Genomic DNA, 15,358 nt, shown 5'->3' on the forward strand with positions numbered 1-15,358 from the left:
CTTTCCTGTACTGTACTTATCATTACATTCCAGGAAATCAATAGAAATGTCCAAGTCTGTCTGTCTTTCTTTTTGTCATTCCATTGACACTCCGTCTCTGACATTCCTCTTCTTTTAAGAACGGATTCACAAGAAATTGTGGTTTATTGCTGGTCACGGTCTAGTTTTCTTCCCGTCAGTCTTCATTCTAATGAAATTGCAATATGGATGATGCACTCAATGATTTTAAGAAGCTCCTCTCAAACAGACACAAGCAGCGGTTTCAACAGTAATTTCCTGGTGGCAGTCTATTTTTTTTCTAGACTCTTCATTCTTATAAAAATTGTAATTTGGATTATTCTCTCAAGGATTTCTGAAGTTGCCTCCCTGCCCTCAACATTTCTCATTCAATTAAAAGTCGTTTTTTTAAAGACTTTACAAAGCAGTTTTGAAAATTGGTCTTTCGTTAGAGTGCTGATTCTAATGAAATTTGGACAGAAGTAATCCGTTATCAGAGGTGACTGTGTAAAAGTAATGTCCATTAGTCAAAAATGTACAGTTCTAAGATAATACATATCATTAATCATGTACTCATTTAGGCAGAAACAATGATCTCATTAAAGTAATTATTTCACATTGTGATCATTATGATTACAACAATATATAGAACATTTGTCAGTGGTGCATGTTGATTCAGAGTTGGCATCATCTGAAGTCCTCGCAGTGGTTGGGGTCATCCCTTCACAGGTGTTGGGGCATCTGAAATCTTTTTAAGGGGCTGGATCCAAACTGGAGCTGGCGTACTAGTTAGCTCAGGTGGAAATGGAAAATAATTAGTGTAGCTGCTGCTCATAACATTTCAAGCAAAATATCATGTGCATTTCATCTGGAGTACAAGGTTATTCGGTACATTGTGTGAATGCTTGGCTAAAGAGATGCGTCTTTAATCTAGATTTAAACTGGGAGAGTGTGTCTGAGCCTTGAACATTATCAGGAAGGCTATTCCAGAGTTTAGGAGCCAAATGTAAAAACGCTCTCTCCCTCCTTTAGTGGTTATTCCAGAGTTTTGTGACCTGAAAGAGCGTAATGGATTTTAGGGTGATAGAAGATTGGTTACATACGCAGGAGTTGAACCATTAAGGGCCTTATAGGTCAGTAGTAATACTTTGTAATCGATACAGAACTTAATAGGTAACCAGTGTAGAGATGATCAAATTGGTGTTATATGATCATATTTTCTTGACCTGGTAAGAACTCTGGCAGCTGCACTTTGGATTAACTGTAGTTTGTTTATTGAGGATGGAGGACAACCAGCTAGTAGTGCATTACAGTATTTCAGTCTAGAGATCATGAATGCATGAACTAGCCTTTTTGCTTTAGAAAAGGATAACATGTTCCAAAGCTTAGAGATTTTTCGGAGGTGGAAGAAGGCTGTTTTTGTAACATTTGAAATATGATTATCAAAAGACAAGTTGCTGTGTAATATAACACCCAGTTCTTTAACTGTAGAGGATAAAGTAACAGTGCATCCTAAATTGTATTCTAGGAGATTCTTATCTGAATTTAATGAAAGAAACTTACTGGTCATCCAATATTTTACATCTTTAACACACTCTGTCAACTTGGATTATTTAGAGATTTCATCTGGTCGTGATGAAATGTATAACTGAGTATCATCGGCATAAGAGTGGAAATAAATTCCATGTTTTCTTATAATATCAAGAACCAGCATGTACTTTGAAAATAGCAGAGGGCCTAAAGCAGACCCTTGCAGCCCTCCATAATTTGTATAAAACAATGTTAATTTGGATAATTCCCAGTTTAAATAAACCAAATTGTAATAGTCAGATTTGAATCAATGCCTGTCCCTGAATACCAGTGTAATTTTGTAGTCGATCTAAAAGTATGATAAACTGTCAAACGCAGCACTAAGATCAAGTAAAACTACCGTAGTATTGAGATGCAGCCTTGGTCAGAAGCCTGAAGTCATTTTAATGAGTGCAGTTTCTGTGCTTTGATGGGGTAAGGGTTGTCAAAGATTGTACATTTACAGTTGTATTTCTGATGCATTCGATTTTCTCAGTAAAGAAATTCATTAAGTCATTACTACTAAACTGCGATGGAATATTCAGTTCAGGTGACGTCTTTTTATTTGTTAATCTAGCCACTGTAATAAATAAAAACCTTGGATTCTTGTATCGCATTCTAGCTTCAAAGTTTCTCTCTTGAGAGTGCGAGTAAAACTAAATACTCTGTCATTTCATCAAGTTAATGTGTGTTTATGGGAACACTGAGCTGGCAGATCAGGCAGGTTATTTTTGAATCTATCTATAGTGGTGGTTGTGATCATTCTTCTACCTGGTCGATAAAGTGGAGTGTTATGACAAATATCAGCAGTATGCACTTTACAAGGTAGTGATCAGTGACATCATAACTTGGCGGTAGAATATTTATATCAGTAAGATTGGTTCCATGAGATATAATTAAATCAAGTGTATGATAAAACGAAGAGCAGGTCTGGTTACGTTTTGCTTGACCCCAAAGGAGTTTAGTTAGTCTATAATCGCAACTCCTAACATCATTTGTATTATCTATGTGAATGTTAAAATCTCAGACACTTTATCAGCGTTGTACAATAGGTCTGACAGAAAATCTGCAAACTCTCTTAGAAAATCAACATAGGGCCTTGGAGATCTATACACAGTAGCCAGAGCAAGAGATAGCAGGGATTTTTTACTTATCTGAAAGTGTAATATTTAGTACAAGGCAAGCACTTCAAATGAATTAAACCTGTGTCCTGTTTTCCGAGTAACATTAAAAATATCTCTATAGATTGTTGCGACACCTCCACCACGACCAATCAGACGAGGCTCGTGCTTATAACAGTAGCCTGATGGAGTATATTCAGTAATATTTGGTTTAAGCCAGGTCTCATCAAAACTATTATCTGTGATCATTATCATTTCATTTACAATATTGTTTTGTTTTTAGCTTGTCTTCCTACATTCTACTAAAATTGCAAGGATTTTTCATGTTCCCTTCCTGCCCTCAGTGTTTCTCGTTTAATTGCAAGCTGTTTGTTGAGAGACACTACTCAACAAACTACCAATCTGCACAGCATGAGCTACGACCCAAAATAAGCGGCTTCAGAGGAAATTTACCCCAGCCAAGTAAATGTGAGAACGAGAACCCACCAACAGAGGAGACATGCGGAGGAATAGTAGCTAGTCTAAGCCGTGAGCAGACGAATATATTTTCAGGATTGCACGATATACAACAGCCATTTGTTTAGACACATTTGTTATAGATGAAGTTTTAAGTTGCTTTCGGTGCCTGGTCTATACGATAAAGCCCACTGATACATGCACACACACTGAGCAAAACCCTCTCGCTCGGGAGGACATTGATAATAAATGCTCTTATATAATATCCACAGCAGGTAAAAATGATTGCTGAAGGTTTCGTGCTGTGTGGCTATCAGCTTTTATCAAATAAAGACTTTTTTTTCGAACATTCATCTGATCTCTCCACTTCGATGCTGCTGTTGAAAGACTGGTGTGTTTTAAGAGTGTCCAATATTGTTTTCGCCCCCCTACAAGTCCTCAGTGTGTGAGCTTTCATGCATTTCTGTGGCTCACTGCCCGGTTTCATCAAGAATCTGTTTCATATTAAAAATGTATGTGTGACTACAAGTGTATGTGCGTGCAAGTGATGAGCACATCTGTTTCTTTACAATCACTGGAAACAGAGTTAATCTGATCTGTCCGAAAAAAGCTGAAATTCACAGAAAGATCACCATTGTGACTTTGCAGATCAAATGTGCATTTAGGAATTTACAAAATGGCAACCCTGGTGGACAGCAGCGTTACTGCACTGTTGTTTCCGTCCAAACGCAACTGAACTCTTCCCGTCTTTTCCTACCTCTCCCGGTCGTCATACCTCATTTTATTGGCATGACAATGGACAAAGTTTCAATAAAATATTCAGTGATGGCCATCCCCCTTTCTCACCCATCTCTCATCTCGTTCTCTCACTTCCCTTCTGTCTCATCAATCGCTCTGAGAGCAGTGGGGCTTACTAATTTTAGCATACCCACCCCAGCAGCAAGTCTTAGCAAGCTTTGCCTGTGAATACCTCATCAAACTGAGCCGCACTACAAAGCACCTTATCACTTCAGCTTTAAATGTCTAACTGTGAAGGGAAAGATAAGGAGCTGTGGTGTATTAGTTCTCAAACCGGATTACTGGTCCGGGGCACTAATGGTGGACATCACAATGGAGATGAAACAGAAAAAAGGCTGATAAATATCTCTTTACACATCCAATTTGGGCCACTTTCAAATGTGGTTTTAAATCTAGTGCAGTTTATATCTGGTATGTGGTCATCTGACCTATATCTGAACCAGTGCAAAAGTTTGCACTTTATTTTACTGTACGGGCACTTTCAATGTACTTACAGTGTACTTACCAAGAAAGTACTGAATAATATAAGGTGACTACATGGGTACATGGGTTAAGGTTGGGTTTAGGGGTAGGTTCAAGATTAGGACCTAGTTATTACCCATTTATTGTAATCACTACAAAAAGTATATAGTATGTACATGCAAAACAGGACTGTAAAATAAAGTGCTATCTATCTAGCGTTCTGTCTGTCTGTCTATCTATCTAGCGTTCTGTCTGTCTGTCTATCTATTTAGCGTTCTGTCTGTCTATCTATCTATCTATCTAGCGATCTATCTAGCGTTCTATCTATCTTTCTATCTATCTAGCGTTATGTCTGTATATCTATCTATCTATCTATCTATCTATCTATCTATCTATCTAGCATTCTGTCTGTCTATCTATCTATATCTATCTATCGTTCTGTCTGTCTGTCTGTCTGTCATTCTTAAGGCCTATAAAACTTTCAAAGGCTTTATCAAGCTAATATTCTTAGTTATATTCTTATATTCTTTATTTTAATTCGACTTCCTTACATTCAATATTGAATTACAATTCTTCTTCATGTTTGCTGCCACAGTCCAAATTCAATTCCTGAATTGTCTATAGTGCATTAACAATTCAGTTCTGAATGGCACACAACCCTGATATGAACTATCTGTTTGTCCTCAGAATTCAGTCTAAAATCCCCACCTGGCATTCAGGTGGTTAATGAACGTATGGAAATGCCTACCAGTGCATCATGGGAGCACACATGTGCCACCGCTGGTGAGCGATAAGAACAAGAGCACTTGCTATATGTATTTATTTCAGAAATGTTCAAATCCGCTGCCTCTGCATGTCAAATGACATAAACCTATTACAGTAATCCTTCCTCATAGTCCCACAGCCTGTTTCATGTAGTTACAAGCTGTTTGGAAAACCAAATGCTCCAAAAGAGGATCGAACCGTGCTACTGAAATGATCCGCGTGGTGCTGACCAACATCTGTGTGACCCGCTGAACACGGAGCGGATCTTTTCACATGTAATCGCAGGCGGCTATATGTCCAGGCTCAGATAGCATATGCAGATATGATTTGATGGCAGGAAATCTGCATGTTTAAACAGAAAAATGTGTTAAATGAGGCTAAGAGTACTACCGTCTTATTGGATGGAAGAAAAATCAAATTAGATAAATAAACACTGGGGGTGCGTGTATAACTTTGCACATTATGGGCCTGATTATGTCTTAAATAAATATAACAGATGATAAAAATCAGTCAGTAGGTCTTGCAGTGTAAATGAAATTCTTCATTCTCATATATCTGTTTACATAAGTGGTTTGTACTTTGAGAGGACAAAAAAACAAAAAAAACCTCAAAAGATAATTGTATGCGTCTCTTGCTTGTTGTAGATCAACCTTTACCAAAAGTCACCTCGGCTGGGCCAGTTATCGGGGGCATCATTGCAGCCGTAATGATTCTGTGTTTGATCGGCGCTGGTGTGGCCATGTACCGCAAACGCCGTCAGAGGACCGAGAACGGAGAGTAAGTGTGAACGCGCAACCACAAACACAATCACACATACATGTGAAACATCCTTTTTTCCCCTCTCTCTTTCTCTCCTGGCTAGAACACCCAAGCTATTTTCATCTCTTTCGTTCTCAACTCATCTTAATTTGTGCATTCGCGCAATGTATGGCATACATGCGTTCCACGGTTATAGCTTAACATCTCCTTGTATTACTTTTCCAGAGGCCCCCCCAAACACAAGCCACCTCCTCCGATGAAGTCTGGCAGCTCAACAGAAATGGTGAGCGGACATTTTTTCCATCAGTCACCTCTCAACGCTCACATCAAACATTTTCTTTCAACTCAACGCATTGAGCTTTCTTCATTACACAATGTTAAGATTACTTGCAGTTCTCCAGGCTACACGCGGCAATTAAATCAAAGCTGGTGAAAAGACACATATACATAAACCGCCATAAAATAGATCTTTGAATTTAAACCTTTGAAGAACAAGCTTAGTATTGGGACGAGGGAAAATTTGTATTGCTCAAAATAGGGTAATTGCATTTTTTTCCCCGGTTAACGATTATTTCCTGTTCGCTTGGTTGGTTTTGGACCACATTTGAAACAAATTTGTATTGTGAAGTATATGTAAAAGCAAGCGGAGCGAAGAGAATGAGAATTACTAATGTTGCCCTCGGGTTACGGGCGAGAAAGAAAGGGTTAACACGGGGGTAATGTGTATTGATTGAAGCTTAATGTAGAATGTGTGGGTGGAGCTAAATTTGTGTGTGCATATATGTTTGTGTATGTGTGTGCGCACGGGCAAATGAGCCTGTACATCACAGGCATCTTTCATCTTGGCTGCCCTAAAAAAGCTGATTAATTCAGCTGTCAGCACCCTTAAAATATGTGATTATGAGATCTCTCTTCATGTTTGCTGAAAATAGCGGCGGCAGTAAAATATCTGCGGCTTATTTCACTGAACGCTGCCTTTTACCAGTAGAAACTTTAGATTAGCCTCTTTTTTTTTAAAGAAAGAATAAACATACTGTTATTCAGCAAGGACGCATTAGATCAAAAGTGACAATAAATACATTTATAATGTTCTCAAAAAATATTTCAAATAAGTGCTGTACTTTCTATTCATCATAAAATCCTGAGAAAATCCACCGACTTTTTTCAACATTGATAATAAATCTTTCTTAAGCAGCAAATCAGCATATTAGAATTATTTCTGAAGGATCATGTGACACTACACAGACTGGAGGAATGATCGTGAAAATTCAGCTTTGCATTCATAAATATATATTAAAATAGAAAACAGTTATTTTCTCTGTTTTTACTGTTTTTACTGTATTTTTAATTAATAATTTAAACAAAAAGGTGCAGTTTTGTTTTAAAAAGTTGGCAGTTGAGCAAGATTCAGACTCTTGACCTTCTGCACTATAATGTGCGTGCTGAACTCATCATCTCATGTGTTTGTCCCTCTATAGCTGAATAAACCGCAGGACAAGGCCACGGCCATCACAGAAACCCAGCCGCTCAGCAATCCCGAGACATACTACTATGAAACTAACTCTGGCGAGCCCGTTACGGTAAGATCCCTTTTCCAAACTTTGATGTGCAATGCTGAAAGCTGTGAATCCCATTCCATGAGAATCCCTCATTCGGTGGCGTCTCATTTCTTCTTTTACGGTGTTGGAATGAATGACTTCAGCCATCCTGAATGACTATAGGCTATCAAGCAATTCAAATGTTGTATCTAATTAATTACACGATGTGCAGATTAATTAATCATTTAAAGTCATTATTGTGTTAGATGACAACAGCATTGAATAGACATTAAAAAATATTTTGATTCAACAGATTTTATTATACAAACTTTTCAGAAAGTGCATTTAGGTATATTTTCACAGACTGTTTAATGCAGCTCAGAGGTGACATGAATATGAAATGATACTCTAAATATGATATTAAAACCACCAGTAGGTGATGGCAAGTTTAACTAGTGAGTCATTCATTCAACCGATTCATCCAAATGGATGATTCATTCAGGAACAAAGCAAGTGACCGTATTTCTGAATGTGTCACTGAATCATTGACTCACTCATTCTGTTAAAACTGTTCAGTAACCGATTCATTCACACCGCTCTGTGTTGCTCAGATCTGATGGGGCTTTGTTTGGAACTATATTCATTGGTGAAATTGAGCAAAATAAGAGAATATGGTGTGTAAAATGTAATGAGATTATGTAATGTAATGAGAGAGAGAGAGAGCATGCACACACTACTGTTGAATGCTTTTGATTGCTGATCGTTCACTCAGCACACGTGTCATTTGGATTAAAACTAAATCGTAAGTAACCATGAACTGTTACCTTATTTATGTATGACGAGTGGTTCCCTACATTTTTACAGCACGTTTGCAAGTCAAGAAGTGTCATGAACACAAACATCCGAAGCGCTCACCCCTAAAACCCACGTCTCAGACAGCGCGGGAATGCTGAATTTAATTCTCTAACACTTGTGCTTGTATGGATGAATTCACACAAAATTATGTATCCTAGTAAACATAGTCGGTTATATCTCAAGTGAACGTAGACAGTATTCTCAGACCCCTTTTCAGTTGGTAAACATGATGTTTTTTTGTGGGCGGAGCTTAGGTGGAGGCAGGACGATCCCTCTGGCTGCTTCCCTAACGTTAGTTTGCCAGTTTTGTTAGCTTGTTTTTTACAATGACTGGAGAAAATCCGATTTTATCTTAATGTGCAAGGTCACTCACTGTCCAGGACCGCGATTGTTATTTGCAAAAGTTAATTTTAACGGACGGAACCAGATTGGCTGACCCGTACTGTACACGCTGTCAATGGATGGACGATCTGACAGGATTAACGTTAACGCTACCTCCAGTTGAGTGGCCTGACATCTACACCTAACGTTACCTGATAGAGAAATAGAGCGAAAACAGAAACTGAGGGCATATGAATCTTTAGATGCCTATAACTATGTGCTGAATGGTCATGTACAAGACTTGTGTGGTACGATCCGCAGTTCTGCCAAGCCAGCGCCAAGAAGACGACAATGTAAAGAGTGACATTACGGTGCAATTTTAATGATGTGAATATTTTCTAGAAATAAAAATTCCAGGTACAGCATATTCATTTTTCATCGATTCTTGCACCCAACAACACAAGATGACATTTAATAATAATAATAATAATTTAAGCTCCTTATTATGTGGCCGAATCTGTGCTGGTTTGTATTGGCCGCCTCCAGTTTTCCCTTTGTTTTGCCTCCAGCTAGCGCCGTGACGTAACTCTGACATCGGCTCGAAATTGGTCTATTGGACCCGTGCATTCGGTCTTAAAGGGCCAGCAGTCCAATAAACCTGCTTCTGTGTTTTAATGTTAATCAAACAAAGAACAAAGAAATCACTCACTGTTCTTGACTAAATACCTTTTGTAACTTTATAAAGATCCATCTATATTTAATTTATACGGTTATGAATATGCAGTGTTATTTCACATTTGATTACTTCATTCAAATTTCTGTACCTGAAAACTACTGTTAGACCAACCTGGAAAACTCCAAAACACTGTTTATTAAATGTGTATCCTTTCTTTGTTCAATTGTATTTATTTGTGCTATTTCTTATTTGATTATTTGTTCTTATTTTATTACTGACTCCTTACTTGTCTTTAATATTGTTTTAAATTTCCATTAATTAGGCTAGTAGTTTTGATGTAGTATCAAAATTGGAACAGAGAATTGTGATATTTCATCAGTATCTAAACATTTGACCCAATCCTCAGCACTGAGCCCTGCTGGAGCAGCTCTAAAAAAATGCTAAATGAAAGATAAAATATGAGCAATGAGCAATAGAATGAACAGTGAAAGTAACAGAAGCTCATACAATACATTTTAGCAGGCTTAATTAAGCAAGGAAATATATATTTGCTGAAGAAATTAAGCCAACTAATATGATTTATGTTCTTTTGGTTCCTCTACCCAATACATTTAAAAATTACAAATGCAGTGAAAATACAGGTATCCGTACTCTGTATCGGCAAGTACCAAAAATGAAAGTATCGGTGCATCCCTAATTTATATAATTATTTAATAACTGATTTGGAAACGAATATCATGCAGGGGAGCAAGTAATTACATGCGTCTTGACATATATGGCTGTGGCTTCCAAACAAAGCTATCATGTCTGGTGCAAAAAAAAAAAAAAAAAATGCGCCAAGAACGAAATAGGTATCTATTTTTGTAACATTTCAAATTGGATTAAATTGGACCATTACAAACCACTAAATTGGAGAAATAAAAAATAACTACTCCAGTCCAGATCTCCGGGTTGTGGGGTTATTTCAACGAGGGTCCTTCACAAAATTTAGCTTAGGGCCCCCAGAAGTGTAGGACCAGCACTGATTCCATAGGGCGAAATCAAGTCGTTCCACTCGATATATACGTCACAATAGGGAAGAAATGAAAAGACTATTGCAACTTCTGTTTCATGCCGACTTTAACCGCACCGTACTTACCTCACAAAATGTGTACTAAAGACCCCGTCTTGCAGCAGGCGGCTTACACACTTGTGCTAACGGCGAAGGCTAGTGACTCATAACGATGTGTGGCATGTGCGAACACTGCCAAAGGGTCTTTTATGTGGATTAATATGATGAGCTGGTTATTTCATCAACTATGATAACCGTGAAGCCAATTACTACAGCGGATCTGTGTATGAAGGCCAGACTCAGAAACGTACCTTTGTGATAAAGCCCCCAGGGCTTCGGTTTGCGCTTTCAATAACTGCCTGTATTTATTGTTTTAGGTGATTTAGCCAGCAGGGTTGGGCATTATTCAGCATTTAAGAATTGGCTCCATTTAATTTGTGAATTTGAATGGAATTGGCCACACCCCACAGGAAGTTGAATTTAGTGAATTGTACATTTAAATAAAGTCCAACACAGGCACACAACAGAGGAATAATTGTGTGCATAATTAAAGTAATTAATCATTTTTATTTATTCCCTGATGTGTAATCATACATATATTCTAAACTGTGCTGGAAATAGTGTTTTTGATTTACATTACATATATAAATATAGAAAACATTAATTTATTATTACTTTTCTATAATTATTTATTTTAGATTTTTTTTTTCTTCTAGAAATAAATTCTGTGATCACATATTTATGGGTAATTTATACTGAATAAAAATGCATTATTAAAAATAACATTTACAGCTCTTTGAATGTCATTTTAATTCCATTTAAATTTCAGTTCTGCATCTTGTATCGATTTAAATGAAAGAATTTTTAAGGCAATTCATGGCGCATATCTCTGGTAGCCAAGCTAAAATCCCTAAGAGAAATAAAACCCTTTTTATATCCTTTCTGTGTCCAGACCTTTATAAAAAGGTTAAATGACCAGGGGTGAACTGGCATCACCTTATGACATAAAAAAGAACATTCGCCTCACATAATTAGAAACCAACTTTTGCTTCAATCGTTCAGACACCGATTCACACACGTACACGCAAGAGATAGCGATCATACCATATTAACACTTTTAAATTAAATTTTTGCTCACTGTGAGTCAGGAGGTGAAGTGTTCTATCAAATCGTTTTATCAGATGAATCTTCATTCGGTATAAATTAACTCTAATAAATAAGAATGTGTGCTGCTGTTCTCCAGCTATTATACTGATGCTTAATGACCGATTGAGGATCTATTAAATTGGCATTAGTACCACCTCAGTGATTGTAATGAATTGTGAATGTGTGTATACGTGCAGCTAGTTACATGTGTCTGAACCGGACGTGTGTGTCGTGACAAAACTACATCTCTGCCTTGATAATCAGAGGAGCTGTTTGAAATAATTTTGTGAGAACTTTTATTCATTGTTTTTTATTCTTTAAGTATGGGATCATCCATGGCTAGCTGTGCATTTAATGCTTTTAATTCATGTGGAGGCAAAGAATCACCTGACGAGAAGTGGATATCGTTTAATGCACAGCTAGCCGTGGACTTTCTACCATGGTCATTTGCCAGCATTGACAACTTAAATCTGTTATTGATGTAGGCAGCACAATATTTGACCAGGCAGGTAAACATTTTGCCCGCTTTCAATCAGACACAGAGAGAGAAAGTATTGCGTAAGATTACATTTATTTGAATGAATGAATTATAGCATTTATTTGAATTAATTATCGAAAGAGAGATGAGAGATGTGTGTGTGAATGACCTGCATCTGTGCAGGGTCTTTCTCGATTAACAACGAAGCTGTGAGTTTAATTACTTTAAAACCAGCGATGTTGCTGAAAAATATAATGTATTGATTCAGCAGCAAAGCTATTTTATTAATAAACCCCGGGGGCAGTGTTGACAAGTTTCTATGTGTGTGCAGCGCGAACTCTGATCTCTGCGTGTCTTCAATGAAAACAGTGCATTAATACAGAATGGTGATTAAACTTGGTCTTGGAATGGTTTTAATATTTCACCCTAAAATGAAAATCAAGTCATAAATTACTCACCCTGATGTTTTTCTAATGCAGTATGCCCTTCTTTCTTTTAATGTACCACAAAAGGTGGATTCAAAAAAAAGATTCCCGCTCGTGCTCGTCCATATAATGGCAGTGAATAGCAACCAGCATCAAGCTTTTTTTTTAAAAACGCAAAAGTATCACAGAATGATCCCAAGCGACACGTGTACTGGGGGTAAACGATACGAAATGTAATGTATTATTTAACGAAAATCCTGAAATTTGAGCATGGCTACGTGATCAGAACGTTCGCGTGTCTCTGTTAGCACTGCCGTTCACTCCATCTTGCCCAGAAAAAGCACACACAAGTTGCGAGAAATCAAGATTAATAAAAAACAAAATTCTTCTCTTAGGTGAATACATCCCTTGTGTTGGTCGTAACTATAGAAGTTATCACATCTGTCAACTGTCGGTCAGATATTACTGGAGATATTACCTCAGTGAATATATACTTTTTGGGGATTTCTAGCCGTTGTATTTCGTGTTGCGTTTCTGTTTATCTTGATTTCTCACAACTTGTGTGCTTTTTCTGGGCAAAACAGAGTGAACTACGGCGTCGTGTAGCCATGCACAGACCAATGATCAAGGTCGGGATTTTCGTTAAATAATACATTACATTTCGTATACTCACAGCTTGATGCTGGTCGCTATTCACTGCCAGTATATGGACGAGTGTGAACGGGACATTTAAAAAAAAAAAAAAATCTCATTCTGTGGTCCATATAAGAAAGAAGGGCATACCCCATTAAAACAACACCAGGGTGAGTAAATTATACTTCATTTTCATTTTAGGGTGAACAATCCTTTTAATGCACACCTTCCAGCCAATCAGAATCAAGTATTCAGATAAACCATGGTATAATTCATTATATGTTATTTTCGAAAGATTATGCATTTAAATAACTTTACTCTATGCTTTCATTGTGTCTGCTTCAGGATCTAGATGATGACAACATGGGCCCTCCCGTTAACGGCGGCACCCCCAATGTCTGGGACGGCTCGGGACACCCTCCCGATAATGAGTCGACCAATGAGACTCTTCCACCATACGAACCAGCTGACCAGAATGATATTGAAGCTGGCCATGCTAACATAGCCCGTGAAGAAAGTTTCATGTCTCAGCCCATGTTGGTCTAAAGACGTAGGCCGTGCCTGCGATTTGCACTGCCACCGTCCTACCCAGCAGCGGACGCCCATTACAGCACAGCAGGCTATGGTCCACGGCTCCGCACACACGCATCGAAAACCACCCAGCCTGGTGCAAGGTTTTTGTTTTTTTGTTTTTTTACAAGTGGCTAAATGACCTTTTAACCTTTTCTCATGGTTTTGTGGATGGTCCATGAAACATATTGATACCTTTCAGAAAAGCTAACTCTGATTAGAAATTAACGGTAAAACAAAACCATGAGAATTGTAGTTATCCAGTTTTGAGGTACTATGTTATGTTTTAATCCTGGTTATGTGAAAAGCAAGCATAGTCGCACCAGATTGACTTGACAAACATTTAATTTTCCTGAAAGGTCTAAATATAAGAATCTGCTTTCAGTACTTTAAAATACACTGCATATACTGTCAAATGTTGCTTATGTTTCTGATCTCTACATTTTTATTCTGCGATCTTTGGTGTAGTGCTCTTTTAAAGCTTTAGCTTCTGTCGGTTTTGTGCGTTAAGGGAAAAAGTTGTGGTATATGCAATGTATTTTACATACAGCAAAAATGTATTTTTATATTTTATATTTGATGTCATTTTGATCGATTATATCAGCTAAAAACAGATGTATGCATTATTTTCTTATTTTTGTTTCTTTGATTCTTTGGCGTGTTCATTGTTTTTGAAAAGTACCAAATAAGTTCTGTAAATAATTTAAGAAAATAATATATATAGCCAGTCTAACATGCGTCAAAAAATATTAAAAAAAGAGGGGAAAAAAAAGAAAAATGCAAACAAATCCAAAAAAAATACCAGTGGGGTGCAAAATGAAAAAGTGTACATTTTTTTTTACATTTATTTTAACGGGTATTACTAAAGTCGTATGCTGATGTTTTACTTATTGATATGTGTGGATTTTGTTAATGTATAATCTGCATGGCATGGTTGGTTGCTTTCCTAAAAACAGTGGGCACCTGTCGCAACCTTTCCTCGCTCCCCTATTTTCTGGTCATAAGAAGCACAATACGCATATAGAGATGCTGAAGGTGACAGGAGGTTTGAATCATTTTCTGCACTTCTGAAGCGAAACATTAATGTTAAAGACCTTGTGAAATCTCTTGACGAGCACAGTTTTCTTTCTGTACTGACATATTTCCTGTTGAAAAATTTTAGAAGATCAAAAGACGTAAAAGGAAGACCTATTTTAAAATTGCCAATGGGCTTCAGTTACTGTACATGATTTGCTACTTGCTGTTGCTAGTCAAGGCTGGTTGGATTACGGAGAGGGACATTCTCATTCTAGAGAGCATTTGATTGGACAAAACTTTTAGTGCAGGATGAGTCATCAATATTTTTGGTCTGTTTTCCGAAAGAAAGATGTACATTTTAAATGTATTTATCTGCTAAAAACTTAATTTTATCAACTTTAAGGAGTGTACCATGACATTTATCTATTGGTTTCATAGTTAACATATATGAATCGAAAGCCATTGATTTGATGTGGTCTTTAATATTCAAATGCACTGTGTATCACTTTCTTGAGCTTGGCCACAACGCTTCAGTTGCCTTTGTTTGGCCAAATGTTCTCATTAACACTCTCTTATTCCTATAGTTCTTCTCAAAAAGAAGTAGAATTTTTGATTTGCAAAAAGAGGAGAAAACTTACACCTCCTCCACCCCCTTAAAGGAACAGTTCACCAAAGTAAAATCAATTACTCCAATTCTATATGATTTGTTTCTCCTTTAGAA

General features: G+C 37.3%; 1 protein-coding gene across 1 annotated transcript in view; it reads left to right on the top strand.

Moving 5' to 3' along the window:
* Positions 1-13,713, top strand: part of pvrl2l (PVR cell adhesion molecule related 2 like) — a 209,117-nt gene extending 195,404 nt beyond the window's left edge. Inside the window, exons 7-10 of the mRNA XM_056268404.1 lie at positions 5,813-5,945; positions 6,153-6,210; positions 7,406-7,507; positions 13,396-13,713. Of these exons, the coding sequence (XP_056124379.1) occupies positions 5,813-5,945; positions 6,153-6,210; positions 7,406-7,507; positions 13,396-13,596 (494 nt within the window). The 3' untranslated portion in view covers positions 13,597-13,713. The remainder of the gene's footprint in view (positions 1-5,812; positions 5,946-6,152; positions 6,211-7,405; positions 7,508-13,395) is intronic.
* The last annotated feature ends 1,645 nt before the right edge of the window (positions 13,714-15,358 follow it).

The sequence above is a fragment of the Rhinichthys klamathensis genome, unplaced genomic scaffold (genome assembly GCF_029890125.1).
Source record: "Rhinichthys klamathensis goyatoka isolate OS25496 unplaced genomic scaffold, OSU_Roscu_1.1 h1tg000271l_1, whole genome shotgun sequence".
Taxonomy (NCBI): Eukaryota; Metazoa; Chordata; class Actinopteri; order Cypriniformes; family Leuciscidae; genus Rhinichthys; species Rhinichthys klamathensis.